Source organism: Leucoraja erinacea, chromosome 39 (genome assembly GCF_028641065.1).
Source record: "Leucoraja erinacea ecotype New England chromosome 39, Leri_hhj_1, whole genome shotgun sequence".
Classification (NCBI taxonomy): domain Eukaryota; kingdom Metazoa; phylum Chordata; class Chondrichthyes; order Rajiformes; family Rajidae; genus Leucoraja; species Leucoraja erinaceus.
This window is the reverse complement of record NC_073415.1, coordinates 4,724,696-4,749,201: the sequence shown is the minus strand read 5'-3', so window position 1 is coordinate 4,749,201 and position 24,506 is coordinate 4,724,696. Positions and strand designations below refer to the sequence as shown.

Below are 24,506 nucleotides of genomic sequence, written 5' to 3'. Positions count from 1 at the left end.
TAAGTGCGAGAAAGCAAGGACATGTCTAATGAAGCAAAACACGAAGCTGTCCTTTTTGTTAGAAACAATGCAGTAATCTGTTAAGAGACTGAAATGTGTTAGTGTTAATGAGACTTTGGTGTCTTTGTATGTGTATTACTGTAAATTAATATGCACTTATGACAATGAATTAGAAAGCACAGCACATGTTATTATTTGGTGTAAGAGCATTTGAGAAAAAATAATAGATTAATCTTACAACAACACACTAAATCATACTGAGTGTGCCTCGAATATTGTGTACAGCTCTGGGGTTACTATCCAAGAACGAATAGAGTGTGCAATGAACAATTGTCAAATTAATTGCTGGGTCAGAGGGTTTCTCTCGTGTGGAGAGACTAGATGAGCTGGGTCTGTGCTTAATTAGAATTTAGCAAACTAAGAAGTGATCATATGGAACATAACCTTTTTGATACAGTAGGTGCAAAGTTAACATTTGCCCTGATGCGATTTCTTTAAACCAGTGGTCACAATGTGAAAATAAGTACTCATCCATTCAGGGCTGTGGAGAGTTGTATTTCCCGAGGGAGCAGTGAGCCTTTGTAGTTTTCCACCCAGAATCGTGAACATCTGTTCAATGAGAATACACAGTGGAAAATAATTGACTGATTTTATTTTTTGATATTTGGGAATATGTGGTTAGTGCCTGAAAGTGACAGAGTTAAAAGATCAGCCGTGTTATAATTAAGTGCTGAAGTAGGGGCAGGGGGCAGAATGGCCATCCTCTGCTTCTGTTTAAGATAGACACAAAATGCTGGAGTGACTCAGTGGGTCAGACAGCATCTCTGGAGAAAATGGATAGGTGATGTTTCAGGTTGGGACCCTTCTTCAAACAGACTCTGCTTCTTTTCTGAAGAGACCCAGTCTGAAGAAGGGTCTCGATCCGGAACATTATCACTTCCATCTATCCAGAGATGCTGCCTGTCCCGCTGAGTTACTCCAGCATTTTGTGTCTATCATTTGCCTCTCGTCCTCTGTTCCTGTTTCTTGTGCTTGTGACGTGCCGGCGATATTAATTTGAAATCTGCACGCTGCACAAAATGTTTGTTCACTGAATGAAGCAGCAACGTAAAACAGGTTAATTTTTACTGCAAATTAACATGCAGGTGCAACACATCATAGAGAAAACAGAGTATGTGAACATCTGTAAGAGCAATTAAGTACAAGAGTATAAATGTACAGCAACATTCTTGCTGAATGTGTCTGGAATATTCTGGCCTTATTATCATTTGAAAGACATATTTAGGAAAGAAAGGTGCAGAGTGAACAATTGTTAGATTGATTCCTGGATTAGAGGGTCTATCGTGTGAGGAGAGACTAGATAGACTGGGCCTGTGTTTATTTAGATGGTCTCTTGCTTTTGTAGCTCCACTCCCAATGGAAGCGATTGAGAGAATGGCTGCTCTGTGCATGAAGGATCTCGATGAAGAAGACATTGATGATGATGATGTGGACGATGATGACGCAGACTTGATGGTAAAGATATTTTCTCATTATATATTTGATTTGTTTTGCCTGATCTGAAGCCCAGTTCTGGTTTTTATTGTTTTCTTTGGCCCTACACCATTTATAAAAAAAAAAAAAAAAAAAAAAAAAAGGACAGTACATTGGCGCAACAGTAGAGTTGCTGCTTAATAACGCCAGAGACCCAGGTTCGATTCTGGCTACGGGTGCTGTCTGTACGGATTTTCCACGTTCTCCCCGTGACCGTGTCGGTTTTCTCCGGGTTCTTCAGTTTCCACTCGCATTCCAAAGACGTACGGGTTTGTAGATTAATTGGCTTTGATAAAAATTGTAATTTATCCCTCGTATGTACAACAGTGCTAGTGTGAGGGGTGATTGATGGTCGACGCGGACTTGGTGGGCTGAAGGACCTATTTTCGCACTGTATCTGTAAAGTAAAGTCTAAATTAAAATAAAGGACAGATCTATGATTGAAACTTCAGGTCTCAGCAGAATAGCGGCAATGTTACCTGCAATAATACTTGGATCGTTAAATATTCAGTCTGGGAATCTTTTTTTCCTTTTGAAACCAAATAAGCTATTGAGCTAGTTATACTTGATTTCCGACAGGATTGTTATTGATTCGGCGCGCACATTGTGGGCTTACGGACCTGTTCCTGTGCTATAATGTTCAGTTCTAAAACCTGCAAAGGCATCCTGCATCTGCGTTTAAATAAGGCACATCTTATATCTGATTCATGTGTACGTGCAGAAAAAGCCTGCGGTCGTGCTGGTGTGACTACCATTGTCTTGCTCAACATTCTCCGATCGAAACTTAAGAGCCTTTTATATCCCTGTTAGTTGGGCTAATTACAGAAATACCTCGGTGATTTAGAAAACTAGGTGTCTGATTAATAATTTATCAGTTTGAATCTAAGTGTTTCTTTGACTACAGGTGTTAAAATATTCATGTACAATGCTGCCAACCCTCCTTGTACTATGCAGAAAGGTGCTGCAGATGCTGGTTTATATCAGTATAAAAAATACCAATTCCGGAATTTTGTATCTACCTTTTACTATAACTGTTTGCCGCATGTTATATATCTTTGTATTGAAGAATATTGGGTTTTTTTGCAGCACAAATGTTTAGGGAGAATGGATTTAAATAATCCCAATTAGCGCTACATTCTGAAGTGGCATTTGAGTACAATAGGGAGGCATGACAGCTGCTACCTACTGCGTAGACATGTCAAATCCATCGTTGAATCTTTGCTGCTCCTCACTCTGCCTTTGTTACACCATGCTGTTAGTATGCATCCTGTCTATCATTATGCTTTTCACAGCCTTTCTTTTAATGTGTGGGAAGGAACTGCAGTTGCTGGTTTAAACCGAAGATAGACACAAAAAGCTGGAGTAACTTAATGGGACAGGCAGCATCTGTGGAGAGAAGGAATGGGAGACTTTTCAGGTTGAGATCCGTCTGAAGAAGGGTCTCGATCCGAAATATCACCCATTCCTTCTCCAGAAATGCTGCCTGTTCTGCTGAGTTACTCTAGGATTTTGCATCTAGCTACAAGTATATCTTTTCTGAAATAGGAAGACCACATACATGAGAGAGTACAAAACACAGCTGTTAGTACTCCAGATTTTTGGGTCTATCTTCCATTTCTTTTAATGTTCCCTTTCTTGGATTCTGTTTAAATAGCTGAGATTTGCTGTCCTGGGCATTACTGCTGCAGAGACAGCCAAGAGCTGGCAGTTTCATGAGCTCCAGTCATGCATTTGAATTTAGATAATTCTGCGTAATTGAAGACTATTTTAAGTTACTACTTTTCCAGGCAGAATTGAATGAAGTCCTTGAAGATGATGAACCAAGTATGAATGTCACCCAACCTGCAGAAACAAAACCTACGCCTGACAGAACTTCACAGGTAGATTAAATTTAATTTACATTCATGTTTTAAAATGAAATAAATATATTAAGTTTGCATTTCTTGCAGTTGCCATTTTAAGTTACATTTGGAATGTAGACTTTTAATTTCCTTTAAAGCGTGGTTCATTTAGCAATGAAGGCACGGTAAATTAGATGCTGTAATCTTAAAACATAAAGTGTTGGAGGAACTCAGCCAGTCAGGCAGCACCTGCGGAGGGACATGAACAGATCAATTGGTCTGAAGAAGGATCTCATCCCAAAATGTCATCTGTTCCTTTCCTTCCACCGATGCTGCCCGACCATTGCATTCCTCCAACACTTTGTGTTTTGATTTGGCAATGAGTGTTGCCAGCCCCAAGTTTAATCTCTGCATTATTACTGCCATGAAAGTCAGCAGGGACAGAGTGAGCCTGTTTCTATGCTGTCTCAGTTCAGTTTAGATAAATGTCACTTAGTTCAATGAAACGTTTTTGTTGCGTGCTATTCAGTCAGCGGAAGACAATGCATGATTACATTCGAGCCATCCGCGCGCGGTGTGCAGATACATGATAATTGGAATGGCGTTTAGTGCTAGTTAAAGCCAAGGTCTGATCAGAGATGGTCTGAGGGTCACCAATCATGTGAATAGTAGTTCAGGACCGCTCACTAGATGTGGTTGGATGATTCAGTTGCTTGATAACAGCTGGGAAGAAACAGTCCGTGAATCTGGAGGTGTTTGTTTTCACACTTCTATACTTTTTGTCCGATTTCTCGTTTTGCCTTTTTCAATGCTCTCTGACCCTTTAAGTTTTAAGGGACGACTAATATACGATACGATAAACTTTATTCATCCCCGGAGGGAAATGGGTCTGCCAACAGTCACAACAAGGTACAGGAAAACTTGAAATTAAAAGTGAAAGTAAAAAGGACAGGTGATTGTTGGCTGGCTGCCGTGTGCACAGCGCCTAAACCGGAACGCAGGAACAAACAAACAAACACAGGCTTATTTCCTGGGCAGAGGATTCTAAAACTCCAACCCCACTCCAGGTCCTCTTTGTTCTTCCACCGCCCCTCACGGCAGTCTCCCCATGCGGGCCCCTCCATTGTTTTTCACGGCGGTCCCCTCCCCCCCGCCGATGCTCCGTTGCCGTGAGGTTCTTGTTGACGTCGAGGCTCAAGCTGCCGCCGAGGCTCCCACTGCCATTGCAGAGGGTCCCATTGCCACCGCTGCCGCTGAGGCTCCTTCGGCCCAGACTGGCCTCGCCCCTGGCTTCCCCACAGTTCCCTGGGAGGCCTGTGGGCTTCTCTAGTTTAGGATCTCTCGTTTAATGACTTGTCTTTGAGTAGCTCTTATTTGGGGAATCAGCAGAACTTGAGGGTTTAGGAGCAGAACAAGTAGCTTAAACAGAAACGCTAAAATACATTAATTTTGCATTGCTGATTCATGGGAAGCAGAATGCACAATTAAGAAGAAATTGGATGAATAATTGAATATAAAAAGGGAAATTAATAAAGAAGATAAATGTCTTTAAAGCCACTTGGTCCTGTTGAGGAGAAATCTTTGTACTGTATGTGGTCGTAGAATTTAATCTAAGGTGTCTACCTAGATTAATATTGAGTAGTCAGATTTGTTCTTCTGGGACTAACATCTATCTTCAGACCTAAAAATGTTAACTGAGGCCTTTTTTCCTGACCTTGGGACCTTGGCAACTGGAATCTTTGCTTTATCAGCATTCTGGACTGGACTCTCACAACGCACCAGAGTTTAATTCTTAATAGAACTCGGTCTACAGAATGTTATATTAAATCAATATGCACAAGGAAAAGCTCTTGCAGAGTGCTATGGGAGGATGGGGTAGTGCGGGGGTATAATCTCAAAGTAGCGATTGTCCATTCAAAACAGAAAAGAATAATTAAATCTGAGGATTGTACATCTTTGGAAGTGTTCTGCCTCACCAGAGGTGTAGTTACTGCTCAAGCAGCCGAATCAGTTACTGTCCCGTTTCTTGTGTTCTTTTATCAATCTGTTGTCCTGGCAACGCTCTAGCGATCAGAAGTATTTTCTTGGTTTAGTACGTGCGCAGTAAGGTGGTGCAGCGGTAGAGTTGCTGCCTTGCAGCGCCAGGGACCCGGGTTCGATCCTGATTATGGACACTTGTCTGGACGGAGCTTGTACGTTCCCTCTGTGACCGTGTGGGTTTCCCCCGGGTGTTCCGATTTCCACCTACACTCCAAAGACATCCACGTTTGTATGTTGGTAGACACAAAATGCTGGAGTGACTCAGCGGGTGAGGCAGCATCTCTAGAGCGAAGGAATGGGTGACGTCTAGTTTCTTGACCCGAAACGCCACCCATTCCTTCTCTCCAGAGATGCTGCCTCATCAGCTGAGTTACTCCAGCATTTTGAGTCTCCCTTCGATTTTACCAGCATCTGCTGTTCTTTCTTACACACGTTTGTAAGTTAACTAACTTTGGTGAAAAATATAAATTGTCCCCAAATGTGTAGGATAGGGCTAGTGTATGGTGATTGCTGGACGGCTTGGACCCAGTGGGTCAAAGGGTCTGTTTCTGCACTGCATCTCTAAACTAAACTAAATTGAAGCCCTGTCCCACGGTACGAGTTCATTCCAAGACCTCTCCCGAGTTTGCCCTGATTCGAACTCGGAGATTTACGGTAATGGCCACTCGTCGGTACTCAGGGCTCTCGTGGACATTTTTCAACATGTCGAAAAATCTTCACGAGTCTTCCCGTGCTTACCTGCCGTTAGCGAGTCTTCCCGAGTACCTGCCATTGGCATTACGAGCCGCTAAGAGACGTCCCCGAGCTCCGCCGTACCCGCTACGTTCATTCTCCGTGCTTACCCCAAGTTTGATTTTTGTTTAGGCTCGGGAGAGCTCTTGGAATGAACTCGTACCGTGGGACAGGGCTTTCACAGCGTGAATTGTTGTAGATAGCATTGCACTCTTAAGATCATGAACTAATTGAGTGTGCCTCTGTTTAATTGCAGCTCAGTACATCATCTGTAGGCAGCCTGGAAGGCACCCTGGTGGAGAGGATTGACATGTACAAATGTGCGATAGACAATGCGAAACAATCTGGCGAGAGCTCCAAACTGCGAAGATACGAACGTGGCCTTAAGGTTAAAAATATCCACTAGTTTTGTAGATATGGTGATCAAAAAAGCTTTTGGCACGTTGGCCTTCATTAGTTATTAGTATTGAGTATAGAAATTGGGAAGTCATGTTGCAGTGATACAAGACATTGGTGATGCCACATTTCGAGTATTGCCTTCAGTTTTGTTCACCATGTTATAGGAAAGATGTCATGTTGGAAAGGGTGTGGAGAAGATTTGACGATGATGATTCTTAATTGCCACATTTACCTAAGGTACAGTGTAATTTTTTGTTTTGCATACCATGGACAAAGTATGCAAAGTTGCCACATATAGGGTGCCTGAAGAAGTGCCCATAGGGTGTCTGAAGAAGGGTCTCCACCCGAAACTGAGCGAATACTCAGGAAATGACCCATTCCTTCTCTCTCCAGAGGTGCTGCATGTCCCGCTGAGTTACTCCAGCTTTTTGTGTCTATCTAGGGTGCCAATGATGTGTACGTGGACTCTGCCAGGACTGGGGCCTGAGCTGTAGGGAGAGTTTGAGCAGAGGTTGACTCTATTCCTTGGAGCGCAGTGGAGGATGATGAGGTGTGATCTGATAGAGGTGTACAAAATCATGAGAGAAATAGATCGGGTAAATGCACAGTCTTTTGACCACTGTAGGGTTATCGAGAACCGGAAGGAATAGGTTTATGCTGTGGGAGGGAAGATTTAATAGGGAGGTGGAGAAGAGGGGTAACCTTTTTACACAAAGAGTGGTGGGTGTATGGAACGAGCTGCCGAAGGCGGTAGTTCAGGCAGGTACTATTGCGACATTTAAGAAACATTTTGACAGGTACATGGATAGGATGGGTTTAGAGGGATATGGGCCAAAAGCAGGCAGGTGGGAGCAGTGTAGATTGGACATGGTGGTCAGCATGGGCAAGTTGGGCCGAAGGGCCTGTTTTGCTGCTGTGTGACTGACTTTGGTGCCCATGTACAATTGGAATTGTTGGATCTTGTCTGTTTCCGTGGGGCAATGCCAACTGAACGTTGAGTTTAGGATCTTGTTGCTGGTGTGAGTTTCAGGCCTAGGTTGTCTTATGTCCTTACATTGGGCTGGAGCTGTCACTTTCTGACCACTGGAAGCCCTTTGAGCTCTTTTAATGGTCAAGGACACCTGGATTGTGGAGTACAGTCAAATGAGAAAAAAATATTTTTTTCAGTCCTATTAATGATTTATTCTTTTTTTCTTTAAGACTCTACAATCGATGTTTACATCTGTGAAGAAAGGGAAGCAGATTGATGAAGAAGACATCCCACCCGCCGTGGCTTCCGGGAGAAATAATAACACAGCCACTCCACCCGCCTCGGAGACAGCAACACCCTCAACAGGGGATCGGTCTTTGTTGATCGACATTTCTGTGCCCACAGAGCACCCTGTGCCACCGCCAAAGCCTGCAGCACCTGCTCTGCTACCCAAGCCAAAGATGTCCGTACCCCAAGTTATTGCTCCATCAGCCGCAGAGCAAAGCCCACGGGCACTGCCGGTACCCGCAAAAATAGAAACAACCATCGCTGTGTCTAATAACAAAGCAGGTAGGATTGGAATTCTCCAACCTGTCCAATGCTTTCTATTGTTGTAGTCGTACAGCTAAGAAACAGGCCCTCCTGCCCAGCTTGCAACATGTCCCAGCTGCACCCACCACCCTTTGTGTGAAGAAATGACCCCTCAAATTCCTATTAAATCTTTTTCCCTCCACCTAGTTCTTGATTTTTCTACTCTGGGCATGAGACTGTGCATCTACCCGATCTATTCCACGTGTAATGTTAATGTAACTGCAGATGCTGGAAAAATCGAAGTTAGACAATAATGCTAGAGAAACTCAGCGGGTGAGGCAGCAGCTATGGAGCAAAGGAACAGGTGATATTTCGGGTCGAGACCCTTCTTCAGACTGATGTAGGAAGGAACAGCAGATGCTGGTTTAAACCGAAGAGGAGGTACTGTGCGAAGATGGGTCTCGACCTGAAAGTTCTCTCAATGTTGATGCAATAAGTGATAGGAGCTGAATTCGGCCATTCGGCCCATCGCGTTGACTCCGCCATTCAACCCTGGATGATCTATCTTTCCCTTTCACTCCCATTCTCCTGCCTTCTCCCCATAACTCCTCACATCCATACTAATCTTGAAGCATCATCTTTGGGCTTTATTGTTACCTTAATTGGAAGCCTGACATGTGGTGAAGCTGTTATTCTTTGCTCTCTGAATGTTAGGAGACTATTTGGGGGGGGGGGGGGGGGGGAACGGAACGATTTGATGCTGTTTCTAGTCATCTAATTTATTTTTACAGTTTGCCAATCAAGCTCAGTTAGGTCCAAATTATTATAAATCTACGTGTTAGCAAATTTGGGCTGAAATTCACTGACAATCAACAGAGCGTACAACTGTTAGTAAGTAGTCATGTTGTCTGTCTTTGTTTTAGTGGATGGAATTGAAGTTGTGAAGATTGAGCAAATCTTTAGGTGTTTTAGGAGCAGCACATCTATAAGTTCATAAGTTCATTTATTGTCACATACACCTATAGAACATACATTCTATAGAAGCTGTTTAAATGTAAAATGTTCTGCAGACTAGTCCCATGGTATTTGTTGTTACGGCCATCAAGATACCATCATATCAATTCAGAATTTAAAAAAAACAGGTTTGCGTTTCCAATAGAAGATTTTCTTGTGAATAGATGTCAATGTAAATGTTTTGATTGAATAATATAAATCATGCTCCTCCTGAAGCCACAATTCTCATGCACTTACAGCATTGGCGCAGTCTGCCTTTCAAGTTGGTGTTATTGCCACAGGGTACTGCTCTTGGAATGAAAGAGGTATTAATGTTTCTAAGGAACAATGGACATGACATCTCTGTGGTATTGAAATCTCTAAGCTTTGTTCTTTCAATGTTGTTCAGTATCAGTGAATTCCAGCATGAGGGAGAGTGCAATGAGCAGGCAACGAGAATACAAGCTGGCCGCACTGCACGCCAAGCGCAGCGGGGACACGGAACTTGCAACAAAATACTACCAAATAAGCAAGGTGAGGTTAATGATAAATCCCATTAACTTCCATGTTTCAAAGCACAGGATGTGAGCACGTTATATATTTCCCAATCTACTAATCTAAGGGCCGACAGATGGCACAATGGGCTAAGTGTTCGGCTGGCGACAGGTAGGTAGCCGGTTCGAATCCCGCTTGGAGTGCATACTGTCGTTGTGTCCTTGGGCAAGACACTTCACCCACCTTTGCCTGTGTGTGAATGTGTGTGAGTGATGATGGTGGTGGTCGGAGGGGCCGTAGGCGCAGATTAGCAGCCACGCTTCCGTCAGTCTGCCCCAGGGCAGCTGTGGCTACAGAAGTAGCTCACCACCACCGAGTGTGACTGAGGAGTGAATGAATAATGCGATGTAAAGCGCCTTGAGTATCTAGAAAGGCGCTATATAAATCCCATCCATTATTATTATTATTACTAAAACATTATCACATTCCTCTTGACTATGTTGATGTTCAGCTTTGCATTAAGTTGCAAGTCATGTTAAAATAATATAGTTCACTTCAATAGTGAAGAAACTTGAGTCCGACAGCCTAGGCCCAGGTTCCCTCTCTGCAAAAGAATGACGTAAGATTTTAGAGATACAGCGCTGAAACAGGCCCTTTGCCCCACCGAGTCCGGGCAGACCAGCGATCAACCCATACTCTTGCACCATCTGACACTGGGAATAATTTACAATTTCTTACATGTCTTTGGAGTGTGGGAGGAAACCAGAGCACCCGGAGAAAACCCACACTGTCATTGGGAAACGTACAAACTATACAGACAGCACCTGTAGTCGGGGTCGAAACCTACGCTGTAAGGCAGCAACCCTACTGCGCTGACAAAAGTCAATTCTTGTTTTAACACCGTTTCTGGTTATTGTTGGTATAGATCTGACCAAAAATGCATTTGGCCAGTTTCTGTTGCTTCCATAACTTGACCCATGCACAGAATCATTGCTGCATATCTGGTGAAAGGAATGGGGAAATAATAGGATGATTTTATCAACATCTGAGAATTCTGGCACCTGTAATAAATACTCCATTCCCTCTCCCCCACCCATCCAGTCCCCATTAAACTCTCTCATCCTAATCAATGAAATTATCAGAAGCTGTACTTGCAACCAAAGATTGTTAGTTTTTGTGAAATTAGGGTGTTGAGGTGACTGTGAAGCTGGATGCAGATCAGTCATAATGTCATCGAATGCAAAACAGACCTGAGAAAAATGAATTTCCTCCCCTTTTTGCAATTTTACACAGCATTTGGGGAGAGACATAATGTTGTGATTACTCCAGCCAGCCCCGTGACTTCCACGTGTATTGGAAGCTTTGGAGAAAATGTACATCTTCTGTCATCCTTAACAGCATTTTGTTTTTTCTCATCAAACCAGAAATTTGATCCTTTTCTTGCGGCACTGGATGGAGGAGGGACAGTGGATTTCAATCAGCTGCCACCCCATTTTGGTATGCATTTGTACATTAGTATCTCTCTATGCTTTGGTGTAATTCCGTGCTTTCATAGATGTAGTTCATTTCTTACAAAGTGTCACCAGAGACAATTCTTACCTGTTTAATCTAGAGCCTTATCCGAATGTTGTGATTTTTAGGAAGTGGTTTCGCAATGTAGAATTAGTTTAGATGCTATCATTCTAGAGGCAAGAGTGTTTTATTGTGATATGTCCCAGATAGAACAATGACATTCTTACATGCAGCAGCACAACAGAATATGTAAACATAATACACTGTAAACAATATGATGTATGTGAGTGTACTCACACTTACACCCACTCACATACTCTGTATCAAGTTCAAGAGAGTTTATTGTCATGTGTCCCTGATAGGACAATGAAATAAGCTTTGCTTCTGCACAACAGAACATAGTAGGCATGAATTGTGAATGGATTGTGAGCGTATGTATGTGAGAGTGAGGGAATGTAAATGTGTGAATCTGTGATACACTTCAATAACGTGTGTGTATGTGTGTGTGTTCACATGCACATATACACACATTATTGAAGTGTATTTCAGACACAGACACACATACAAGCTCACACATATACATGTACGCTCACACACATTGAAGTATATGTTAGACGCAGACACACATATACACGCTCACACATATATATATATATATGCACGCTCACACACATTATTGAACTGTATGTTATCTTTGTAGAATGCGTTGGAGTAACTCAGTGGTTCAGGTAGCATCTCTCTAGAACATGGATCGGTGACGTTGCGGGTCTTCAGACTCTTATCTAATCTGCACCTTTATATTCCTAGATGCACCAAAGGACAAGCAATCGATCCCTCCTCCCTCTCAGTTGCCTGCTCTCTCGGCTCCGGCAGCGCCTCCAGCACAGTCAGTGACTGCATCAGGTGGGTCTTGAATGCATTAGGGGATTTCCCTCTGTTGGTACGAAGTAACCCTGCTGTTTTTCACCCACTTCTCTCCCATACTGCCCTTCTGCAGAGTTCACTTTTTTCTTGCTCTGGCAATCTGACTAGTCCGATTCCAGAATTGCTTCGCTGTAGGGATCATTAAATGGGAATGGGAAACTTTGAATGCCCAATCCTGGCCGCAGTCTCAGCTTTACTATTGATCTGCCTGAGATCTAACTCGAGCACCATCCACCCTAACTGCAAACCCTGGCAACCATTGGACCTGTTGTTATAAACTTGGCATTCTATTGCAGTATAGGAGCTTCCTTACCAACTACTCACAGTATGGTATGGCAACTGCTCTGTCTCCGACCGGAAGGCATTGCAGAGGGTGGTGAAAATTGCCCAACGCATCACCGGTTCCTCGCTCCCCTCCATTGAGTCTGTCCAAAGCAAGCGCTGTCTGCGGAGGGCGCTCAGCATCGCCAAGGACTGCTCTCACCCCAACCATGGACTGTTTACCCTCCTACCATCCGGGAGGCGCTATAGGTCTCTCTGTTGCTGAACCAGCAGGTCGAGGAACAGCTTCTTTCCGGCGGCTGTCACTCTACTCAACAACGCACCTCATTGACTGCCAATCACCACCCCCCCCCCCCCCCCGACACTTAGGATAAGGGGGAAATCGTTTGCTATGTCGCTCTTCAATGGAGATGAGAAGAATTTCGTTGTCTCTGTACTGTACACTGCAATGACAATTAAAATCTCTGAATCTGAATCTGATAAACTTGGCGTTGTATCCCCCCCCCCCCCACCATATTTCACCGATTGTATCTGGTATCTGGTATGTTTGCAACACAGATGTAGGCACCATCTCACCGCTGGTAATCCCAATGCAATCCTGCACTTCTATTCTCTGCGGCCTGCATTGCCACAGAGCTGTGAAAGTACACAAAAAGTGCTGGGGTAACTCAGCAGGTCAGGCAGCATCTCTGGAGAACATGGATGGGTGACTTTTGGGTCGGGACCCTTCTTGTACATATTTGGCAGGTGTTGCATGCATTCAGTATGGTGCTGTTCCACTGGTCGTGTCCTGATTAAATGGGACTTGAAGTTCTACCTTGAATCAGGCGAGATTAAAAAGGGCCTGTCCCACTTACGCGATTTTTTTTGGCGACTGCCATCACACGTCATAGTCGCTGCAGGTGGGCAAAAATTGTCACCATGTTGAAAATCCAGTGGCAACCAGAAAAAGGTACAACTCTTTGGGCGACTACTCACGACCATACAGGCGACATGTATGGGTCGTGAGTAGTCGCCCAAAGAGTCGTACCTTTTTCTGATCGCCGCTGGATTTTCAACATGGTGACATTTTTCGGTGACCTGCTGCGAAAAAATTGCGTAAGTGGGACAGGCCCTTAACAGTCCTTCTGTTAATCAAAGCTGTTAATTTTCTTACCCACAGAAGTTCCCCCTCCCCCGAAAAATATCATGGAGGCTCTTCAACAGAGAATGGACAAGTACAAATCAGCCGCTGCACAGGCAAAGAGTGCAGGCAACGACCGGAAAGCAAGAATGCATGAACGCATCGTTAAAGTAAGCAAGCTTCCAGAAGAAGGGCCTTGATCCGAAACGTTGGCTATTTCTTTCGCTCCATAGATGCTGCCTCACCCGCTGAGTTTCTCCAGCATTTTTGTCCACCTTTGATTTTCCAGCATCTGCAGTTCCTTCTTAAACGTAATCTTCCAGAATTGCTCACTTTGGTCAACCCTTCAAAGTTAACTACTGTTCCTCTTTAACTGTAGCCTAAATGTTACGAGGTGCAGAGATGATTTTACCGAGACTCGAGGGAGAGATTGAGCAGGCTAGGACTTTACTCCTTGGAGCGCAGGAAACTGAGGGGTAATCATATGGAGATGTTTTACAATTATGATGGGGCGACTGCACAGAGTCTTTTACCCAGAGTAGGGGAACCAAGAACCAGACTTAGTGTTAATGTGAGAGGGAAAAGATTTAATTGGAACCTGAAGGGCAACTTTTTCCACACCAAGGAGGGAGTTATATGGAATGAGCTGCCAGAGGAGTTAGTTGAGACAAGTACAATAAAAGACACTTATACACATACATGGATAGGGGAGGTTTATATGGATCTGGACCAAATGCAGGCAAATGAGACAAGCTTAGATGGGGCATCTTGGTCGGCATGGACGAGTTGGGCTGAAGGGCTTGTTTCCCATGCAGTGTGACTCTAATGATTAGGTTGATCTCTTTGTTCAGTAGTTGTTCAAACGACCCATCGTTGAAGTAGTTTTTGAGTTTGGGCGAGTGTGTCAGTGGGTCATTTTTTTACCTAATTGTTGGTTTTAGGTAGAAATGCAATGTGTGAATTGGTCTGCTGGCAGTCCCGGCACTGCATGTGTACACCCCTACCCTCTCTCTCCTTGCTTATCTTGTGTGAACTCATCTCCCTGCTTTGCTGCTATTTCTCTCCATCTGTTCAAACATGTTGAGGGTGAAGGAGCAGATACTCGGTTTAACAATTCCCTGCCTTTCTTTACCAATGTTTTTTAATCTTTTCCAGCAATATCAGGATTCCATTAAAGGTCACAAAGCAGGAAGAAATGTTAACCTCAGTGAACTTCCAGTGCCACCAGGTAAAGAACAACTTTTTGAAGTGGTTTGAAGCAGTGTCCCAAGCTAAAACGTGACCCATCCTTTTTCTCCAGGATGCTGCCTGACCCGCTGAGTTACTCCTGTTCAACAATGAACGAGTAAGAAATTCAGGTATAAACCAGCATCTGCAGTTCCTTTCTACACACTTAATTTCTTTCTACTCGTTCATTGTTGAACAGATCAGTGGTGTGCAGAGGGTTAAAATCAAACAGAAACATAAAAGAAACCAATTTTTTAAATCCTTTTATTCTAAAGATGGAGATTTATCAACAAGGAAACAAAAGTGTGTTGTAGCTGCCATGGTTTGGGTCGGGTGGGGAACCTGCGGCCTTCCATCACAGTGAGGAGGTGTTTGGAGATTCAATGTGATGGATGTTTGTGTGGAATTGTGTCAATTGTGTGTTTTTTTTGTTGTTTTTTTTTGCTGTTATGACTGCAGGAACGTAATTTTGTTAGAACCTATATGACATTCCGATTCTGTACCTCCAGGTTTCCCACCTCTTCACGGATCAGAGAGCGGCTCTCACAATCAGACCATTGTGGGAGTGTTGGAGAATGCAATGAAGCTGGCCAACCAGGAGGTGAATGAAGACGGTGACCATGAGGATGAGGTAGGCTTTCAAAGGTGACCATCCCGCATTGAAACATCTTCACTTCAATCTTCCTGGCCTTCAAACCAGTTGCTAAACATGTTTTCAGCCAGCATGGAAGTCATCTACTGTGAAACTGTGACATGGAAAGAAAATAGTACCCGCAGTAAAACACTAATCATGTTTGTGAACCCTGATGTTTCAGCATCTGGCCCTGCTGGGTTAAGTGTGCTGGTTTCACTGGGCCATTCATTATACCACAAAGTTGCTAAAGATTCCTGAAATGATGTCTGTCTTAAACCACCAAAGGGGTACAGCATGGGGCTAGAGCAGAACTGCAACGATGGCTGATCTACCTGTCCCGCTAAGAGTTGGGTGTAGCTGCGGCCTTTGCATTCAGCCTCTCAAGGCTGCTCTGCCATTCAATACGGTCAAGCCTGATCTACCCTTACGGAGAAACATAGAAAATAGGTGCACGAGTAGGCCATTCAGCCCTTCGAGCCAGCATTGCCATTCAATATGATCATGGCTGATCATCCAAAATCAGTGCCCCGTTCCTGCTTTCTCCCCATATCCTTCGATTCCACTTGTCCAAAGAGCAAAATGTTTCATGGCAAAAGGATTTGAGTATAGGAGCAGGGAGGTTCTACTGCAGTTGTTCAGGGTCTTGGTGAGACCACACCTGGAGTATTGCGTACAGTTTTGGTCTCCAAATCTGAGGAAGGACATTATTGCCATAGAGGGAGTGCAGAGAAGGTTCACCAGACTGATTCCTGGGATGTCAGGACTGTCATGAAGAAAGACTGGATAGACTTGGTTTATACTCTCTAGAATTTAGGAGATTGAGAGGGGATCTCATAGAAACTTACAAAATTCTTAAGGGGTTGGACAGGCTAGATGCGGGAAGATTGCTCCCGATGTTGGGGAAGTCCAGGACAAGGGGGTCACAGCTTAAGGATAAGGGGGAAATCCTTTAAAACCGAGATGAGAAGAACTTTTTTCACACAGAGAGTGGTGAGTCTCTGGAACTCTCTGCCGCAGAGGGTAGTCGAGGCCAGTTCATTGGCTACATTTAAGAGGGAGTTAGATGTGGCCCTTGTGGCTAAGGGGATCAGAGGGTATGGAGAGAAGGCAGGTACGGGATACTGAGTTGGATGATCAGCCATGATCATATTGAATGGCGGTGCAGGCTCGAAGGGCCGAATAGCTGCACCTAATTTCTATTTTTCTATGTAACCCTCTCTTGAATACCCTTTGTCCCTTGTGAGAATAGATTCAGTCAGATTGTTAGAGGAGGGGACTGGCTGGGCCTCTGCCCAGTAAGAGGCAGATGATCCCTAGACCATGCAGGTGCAGCACAGAGGTACACAAGGACAGGAAGTATTTCATGTAAATAACATTTGTTAACCAGGGTAAAGATCATGTGATAGGAGCAGAATTAGGCCATTTGGCTCGAGGCTATTCCACCCTTCTTATCATTGTTGATCTATCTCTCCCCATAACCCCTGACACCCGTACTAATCCAGAAACTATATGACTACAAAATAGAGAGAGTACAGAGGAGATTTACTAGAATGTTGCCTGGGTTTCAGCAACTAAGTTACAGAGAAAGGTTGAACAAGTTAGGGCTTTATTCTTTGGAGCGCAGAAGGTTAGGGGGGACTTGATAGAGGTTTTTTTAAAATGATGAGAGGGATAGACAGAGTTGACGTGGAAAAGCTTTTCCCACTGAGAGTAGGGAAGATTCAAACAAGGGGACATGACTTGAGAATTAAGGGACTGAAGTTTAGGGGTAACATGAGGGGGAACTTCTTTACTCAGAGAGTGGTAGCTGTGTGGAATGAGCTTCCAGTGAAGGTGGTGGAGGCAGGTTTGTTTTTATAATTTAAAAATAAATTGGATAGTTATATGGATGGGGAAGGGAATGGAGGGTTATGGTCTGAGCGCAGGTATATGGGACTAGGGGAGATTATGTGTTCGGCACGGACTAGAAGGGTTGAGATGGCCTGTTTCCGTGCTGTAATTGTTATATGGTTATTATATGGTTATATGGACTCTGCCTTAAAAAACATCCATCGACGTGGCCCCCCACAACATTTCTGTGGCAATGAATTCCACAGATTCACCACCCTAAAGAAACTGGGAACATTCCAAGTATTGAAGGCATTGGCTGTGTTACAGAGGTAAATGGGAAATGAATGAGGAAACATTGCGTTAAGGTGGGACATGAAGAGGCTACAACCATAGGTATACAGTTATCACCTTAGTAGTATTCTGTTATCTAAACATTGGAATGTGAGTGGTAATGCATTTTTCCCCTCTCTGCTCTTTTTTAAAGCCAGCACAAAGGCCTTCTCAGCAAGCACTCTCCCGGGCATCCACACCAAGGACATTGCCAGCTGCCCCCAACGGTTCAGAAAGCCCAGCACCAAAGCAAATGTCAGGCAAAGGTAAGGTTGAAATTGAAATTGAAATTTGGAGAGCTGCCTCGCACTGTGAAATATTCCAGGTGCAGTCAGTTCTGGTTCTGGGGTTTTCAATCATTGCAAGCTCTTATGTGGCACTAAAGTTATTGTAAGCACGGGTCTATTATCTGGATCAACGGTCCTTTGTCATTGCTGATTGAGATAAGTAAGTAAGTTAGTTTATTGGCCAAGTATTCACATACAAGGAATTTGCCTTGGTGCTCCGCCCACATGTAACAACATGACATACATAGAGCGAGGTGACTGGCCCACCAAGCCCACGTCGAGCCCATTACACTAGTTCTATGTTGTCCCACTTTCTCATCTGACACACGAGGGGAAATTTACATGAGCTAATTAACCTGCATGTCTTTGCAATGTGGGAGGACATCCGATCACCTGGAGAACACCCACGTGGTCACAGAAATAAGGTACAAATTCCCTGCAGACAGCACCCATAGTGGGGATCAAACCAGAGTCTCTGGCGCTGTAATGCAGCTCCACAGCAACTCTACAGCTGCACCATTGAGCAGCTACTAGAGCAGCTACTTCCCTCTCCCCTCTCCCTCCTGACGCTGGGTCTCGACCTGAAACGTCGACAAGTCCATTCCTCCCCCCATCCCCACAGATGCTGCTCGATCTGTTGGCTTTATCCAGCAGATTGTTAGTTGTTCAATGGAACTAGACTATTTTGTTTTCTATTTCCCGTCCTCCTGCCTCTGGCAAGATCCCTTGCCACTCCTACTCTGTCCCTCCCTCTAACCTGGCGTTACATCCGAGAGTGTTGAACGGCGCACGCCCTTGCACACTTGGCTCAGTGCCGCCTGACATCGTGCTTGCCACATTGCAAACATGTCTTTTTTTTTAAAAAATATTTTATTTTATTAGAAGTAAGTACAGTCATATGGCACCAAAGTGCCTAATATATATTTTCATAATACATTTTATGTACAACTTTTTTTTTGTTACATTGAAAAAAGATGAGAATAAGAAAAAGAAGTTAGATAGTAAAGGATAGAAAGATGTGAAATATATAGTGTGTGAAGAAAGAGAACGAGTAAATGAAGAAAGTTGAGAGAGAAAATAGTGAAAAGAAAAGAAAATAAAAAAGAAAAGGAGATCATTATTTATAGTCTTGACCAACCCTCGTCCAGTCCTGAAACAATTATTTTTTACAATTGTGTTGCACCATATGATTCCAAAAAAACGACGAATGGAGACCAACTCGTTATGAATTGGTCTGATTTATCCATTAGGAGGAATCTCATTTCCTCAAGATGAGCGGTGTCCAACATACTTGCAATCCACATTTTAAGCGTTGGTATTGATGTACCCTTCCAAAATTTAAGTATTAATTTTTTTGCTATTATTAAACCATAGTTAAGGAATGTCTAAGCCCATCCTTTTGTTCCTTTCACCCGGCAGCTCAGCAGCAGTTGCAGTTCTTGCAGAACAGGAAAAAGCAGTTCATGCAGGCAGCGCTGCAGAAGAAGCAGAAGAACGACATTGAAGGAGCAAAGTTGTATCTTCGACAGGCTAAAGGCCTGGACCTTATGATTGAAGCTGCTAAAGGAGGGCTGCCTGTAGATATTACCAAGGTAAATTGATGAATACAGCACAGAAACGTGCTATTCCGATGTCCACACTGACCATCGACCGCCCCGTCACACTAGTTCTATGTTATCCCACTTTTGCATTCACTCCCTACACATTATGAGCAATTTGCAGAGGGCCATTTAACCTACAAACCTGCATGTCTTTGGGATGTGGGAGAAAACCCATGTGGTCAAGGGAGAATGTGCAAACTCCACACAGACAGCAGCCGAGGTCAGGATGGAACCTGGGTCTCCAGAGCTGTGGGGCACCAGCTCAACCAGTGTTTTGCTAAATATTATCATGGTGCCATTTTATGCCCATCTGAAAGAATCTTTTTAATTATCACCCAATAAGATGGCAGGAAATGTCGCTGCATTTTATTTTTGTTCACGACTTGGGTGCACGATTTTTTTAATTTATTTTTTGGTCTTTTAAATAATAATAATAATAATAATAATCTTATTTATATAGCACATTTTTAGTCAACTTGCATTGACCCCAAAGTGCTTCACATAATTACATTACATTTACACACAGGCAAAGGTGGGTGAAGTGTCTTGCCCCAAGGACACAACGACAGTATGCACTCCAAGCGGGATCCGAACCGGCTAATAAATACTTTTTTATTAGAAACATAGAAACATAGAAATTAGGTGCAGGAGTAGGCCATTCGGCCCTTCGAGCCTGCACCGCCATTCAATATGATCATGGCTGATCATCCAACTCAGTATCCCGTACCTGCCTTCTCTCCATACCCCCTGATCCCCTTAGCCACAAGGGCCACATCTAACTCCCTCTTAAATATAGCCAATGAACTGGCCTCAACTACCCTCTGTGGCAGAGAGTTCCAGAGATTCACCACTCTCTGTGTGAAAAAAGTTCTTCTCATCTCGGTTTTTAAAGGATTTCCCCTTTATCCTTAAGCTGTGACCCCTTGTCCTGGACTTCCCTAACATCGGGAACAATCTTCCTGCATCTAGCCTGTCCAACCCCTTAAGAATTTTGTAAGTTTCTATAAGATCCCCTCTCAATCTTCTAAATTCTAGAGAGTATAAACCAAGTCTATCCAGTCTTTCTTCAGCTCCTGCACCTAATTAAGGGCATTTGCATATCATATCATAACATTGATTTGTTCCACGAGTTTGTGCTGTTGTCAGTTTACTGGCAGCCGGGATTAGTAGACAGGCTAGTAATCTGGCCAAGTCCATGCCTGCTTCCAGATGTGGGGTACAGCAGGTAACCCAGAGGAGACACAAGGGGCTGCAGATGCTGGAATCTAAAGCATAAAACAAAATGTTGGGGGAACTCAGCTAGTTATGCAGCATCTGAATAGGGAAAAGAACATGCAAGGTTTCGGAACTGAAGAAGGATCCCAACCAGAAACCACCATTAGTTCTTCCCACAGATACTATCTGATCCGCTGAGTCCTCCAGCAGTTAGCTTTTTGATGACCATAGATGTGGTTTGGTGACCATAGATGTGGCCTGTTAACCTTGAGAGTGGGTGGAAAACTTATCTGGTTGAGTGAATTAACAAATGAGCAGTGCTGAACACTTCGCCACCCCTTAACTTTCTAGGTACCTGCACCCCCGGAAAATGAGGAAGACTTTGTGTTGGTGCGGCAAAGAGGGGTGAATGTACCCCAGAAAACTGCTGAACAATACGATCACCTGATGGAAGTTCTGAGAGAGCAGTATGAGGTAAAGCAACGACTCAACAAAAACATTGGGGAAGACACTAGTGCAAAGTATCAAGTCAGCCTGAAGAATGGTCCTGACCCAAAATGTCACCTATCCATGTTCTCCAGGGATGCTGGTTGACCCGCTGAGTTACTCCAGCACTCTCTGTGTCATTTTCCTCAAAGCATTAGAGTCTTATGATGATAATAATAATCTTATTATGATCCTCACTCATAAACAGATGATAATCTAGCCACTCTGGATTTGGGGGTTCTTATGTAGTCAAGTGGGAACCACAGACTCATTCACAGGCCAACTTTAGTTTAGACAAGTGAAGAAAGTACTTTTTTTTTTAGTCAAATATACTAACTTAAACTTGTGCAAATTAAACTTCTCTGACGATGAGATATATGTTTGGGAAAATGTTGCTCCACCATGGTGTCCACTAATGATGTTATATTTCTGTGCCTGCCTACAGAAGTGCATGATGTACTCCAAGCAATACACACACCTTGGCAACGTGTCTGAGACCACTAAGTGAGTGTCTGTACTTTCACCCTTTACCATCTGTGATTAAGTAGTTGATTTTTCTGAAGTAGCTCTGAAGGTATGGCCAAGACGAGGCGCAGTAAATCTCCAATAATCCCACCTCTACTTATCCGGTTGTTTGGGAATTTTGATGGACTGGCATCCGATTTACTGAGACTCCGTTTAAACTAGGGGGTTCACTGGAAAGTGAGTAAGAAGAGAAAAAAGATGAAATGATGGAGTAACATACAACTGTCATCAAACTCTGCCAACCTGGCCCCGTCAAAGTCTCAAGGGTAATTGTAATTCCATTGGGTTCAACTCTTGTGGTTTGTATAGTTCTGTTAGCGTTGTATTGCAGCTGATTTGCCGAATTTTACCTATTTTGTCCAGTGGAGTGCAAATTGGTGACCCCCATTGGATCTCCATTTTGTTAGACGTTGCTCATAGTCGTACAGCATGGAAACAGGCCTTTCATGATCTAATTGACACAAAATGCTGGAGTAACTCAGTGGGATAGGCAGTATCTCTGGAGAGAGGAATGGGTGATCCCTCTGAAGAAATGCCTCGACCCAAAATGTCACTATAGACAATAGGTGCAGGAGTAGGCCATTTGGCCCTTCGAGCCAGCACCACCATTCAATGTGAACATGGCTGATCATCCCCAATCAGTACCTCGTTCCTGCCTTCTCCCCATATCTCCTGACTCTGCTATTTAGTTCTCTCTTGAAAGCATGCTATTCCTTCTCTCCAGAGATGCTGCCTGCCCCACTGAGTCACTCCAACATTTTGTGTCTATCTTCGGCGTAAACAGCATCTGCCGTTCCTTCCTACACATTTCATGGTCTTATGATTTGAGAAAAAGAGAAACACGATTAATCTTTCAGGTCAGATCCCTGCGAGTCGGTTCTGATGGAAATGTCTTTGCCTTGAATCTTAAGTCTGTCTCTGTTTCTAAAAATGCTGCCCAACATGCTGAGCATTTCCAAGATGTCCTGCTTTTAGATCAGATTTCCAGCATCTCGAGTGTTTATTTGATTTAACAATTTAAGCATCCGTGACATTCATTTGTTGAAGATGGATGGATGATATTTATAACTTCTTCTTGCATATGGCGTACACAGCCTAAAGGTGTAGGACAACTTGTTCTATTTGATCTTATTTGATTGTGCACGCCAGGTTGATTGCATTTGTGAACGTTGCAACCTCCCACCCCGTCTTCATAACCATTCAAATGAATTCAAAACCGCTTTTAAAACCCATCTTTTTAAACTAGCTTACTCATTTTAACAGCAACAACTGCATCTTATTTTATATCAATTTAAACTCGTGCTATGCTTTGAAACATAGAAAATATGGCCAGGTGTAGGCCATTCGGCCCTTCGAGCCTGCACCACCATTCAATATGATCATGGCTGATCATCCAACTCAGTATCCTGTACCCGCCTTCTCTTATTTTGTTGCTTTTGTTGCCTTTGTTGCTTATTGTATGTTTATTACTGATATTATGTGATGTAAGGTGAGCTTGAGTGTCTTGAAAGACGCCATTTAATAAAATTTATTATTATTATTATTATTCGACCATAAACAGTACGTGTAGGAAGGAACTGCAGATGCTGGTTTACAGATAGACACAAAATGCTGGAGTAACTGAGCGGATCAGGTGGCATCTCTTGATAGAAAGAATGGGTGACGTTTCGGGTCGAGACCTTTCTTCAGACTGAGATCTCAACCCAAAACTTCACCTATTCCTTCTATCAAGAGATGCTGCCTGTTCCGCTGAGCTACTCCAGCATTTTGTGCCTACCATAATAAACAGTACATTTGTATGGAAGATTGCCAAGGAAGGGATTATTCCCTCATTAATTCATTCCTCTGCTTGTTTGTGTTTTGAAGGTTTGAGAAAATGGCAGATGATTGCAAAAAGAATATAGAGATCCTGAAGCAGGCACATGCCCAGGGCTGCCCGCTGCCCAGGTACCACCAGGAGGAGAGGACCTTCCAGGTTGTCAAGTGAGTAGCAGTTTGAGAGATGTGCAGAAGGCTTCAGAGCAATCGGATGGATTCATTCGCTCCTACTGTTAAACATTGTTTACATTATTTTTGAACAACTTTGAGTAATATTGCAAAGTCAATTTTGAAGGCAGAGATATTTTGAATGCAGAGATGGTTAGATTCTTGATTAATACGGGTGTCAGGGGTTATGTAGAGTAGGCAGGAGAATGGGGTTAGGAGGGAGAGATAGATCAGCCATGATTGAATGGTGGAGTAGACTTGATGGGCCGAATGGCCTAATTCTACCTCCTATCACTTATGATCTTATGATCTTTTAAAATGCAAATCTTAATCATATGGCTTAACCATGAGCCTAAATTCCACACAGTTTGGTGGTGCTTCAATTCATTTAATTAAATCTGGAACCAAGCCAATTTATAACCAGAAATTTAAGATTTAATTTAAGAAACGGTTAGATAGGTACATGGATAGGACAGGTTTGGAGGGATATGGACCAAACGCAGGCAGGTGGGACTAGCACAGCTGGGGCACGTGGCCGGAGTGTGTAAGTTGGGGCAAAGGGCCTATTTCCACACTGTATCACTCTGTGACTCTGACTCCAATGACTCAACCTAACCATACAGTAAAATGCAAAGTGCTGGATGAATTTTGCGGGTCAGGCAGCCTCTGGTAAGGTTTTGGTGTAATTGGCCTGACGCATTGGCTTCTACTGTTGAAAATTGTTCGAATTATTTTTGAACGATTACGTCTGAGTAATATTAAAATGCCAATCTTAGTCGTAAGACGTTGTAGGATGCCCACAATGCTGCAATCAAAATATTACTGAGTGCCTCGAATCTTCTCTTGATGTGTTAAGGATGCTGGCAAGCAGTGGTGGACTGGATCTAAAAATATTGGTTGCCAGGATACAAAGGGGGCCCACTTCATCACCGGACCACTTGATATAGGGGGCCCACTTCATTAGGGGCCCACTTGCCATCGGGCAAGCTGACACCCTGGCTACAAGTCCG

At 43.5% G+C, this 24,506-nt stretch overlaps 1 protein-coding gene across 1 annotated transcript in view; it reads left to right on the top strand.

Annotated features, from left to right (window-relative positions):
• The window catches only part of LOC129714338 (coiled-coil and C2 domain-containing protein 1A-like), a 49,290-nt gene that overhangs the window by 5,073 nt on the left and 19,711 nt on the right, over positions 1-24,506 (top strand). Inside the window, 15 exon segments of the mRNA XM_055663883.1 lie at positions 1,406-1,515; positions 3,321-3,413; positions 6,403-6,534; positions 7,746-8,085; positions 9,449-9,573; positions 10,959-11,031; positions 11,854-11,949; positions 13,415-13,545; positions 14,531-14,603; positions 15,112-15,233; positions 17,551-17,662; positions 19,103-19,275; positions 20,851-20,973; positions 21,431-21,489; positions 23,377-23,493. Of these exon segments, the coding sequence (XP_055519858.1) occupies positions 1,406-1,515; positions 3,321-3,413; positions 6,403-6,534; positions 7,746-8,085; positions 9,449-9,573; positions 10,959-11,031; positions 11,854-11,949; positions 13,415-13,545; positions 14,531-14,603; positions 15,112-15,233; positions 17,551-17,662; positions 19,103-19,275; positions 20,851-20,973; positions 21,431-21,489; positions 23,377-23,493 (1,879 nt within the window).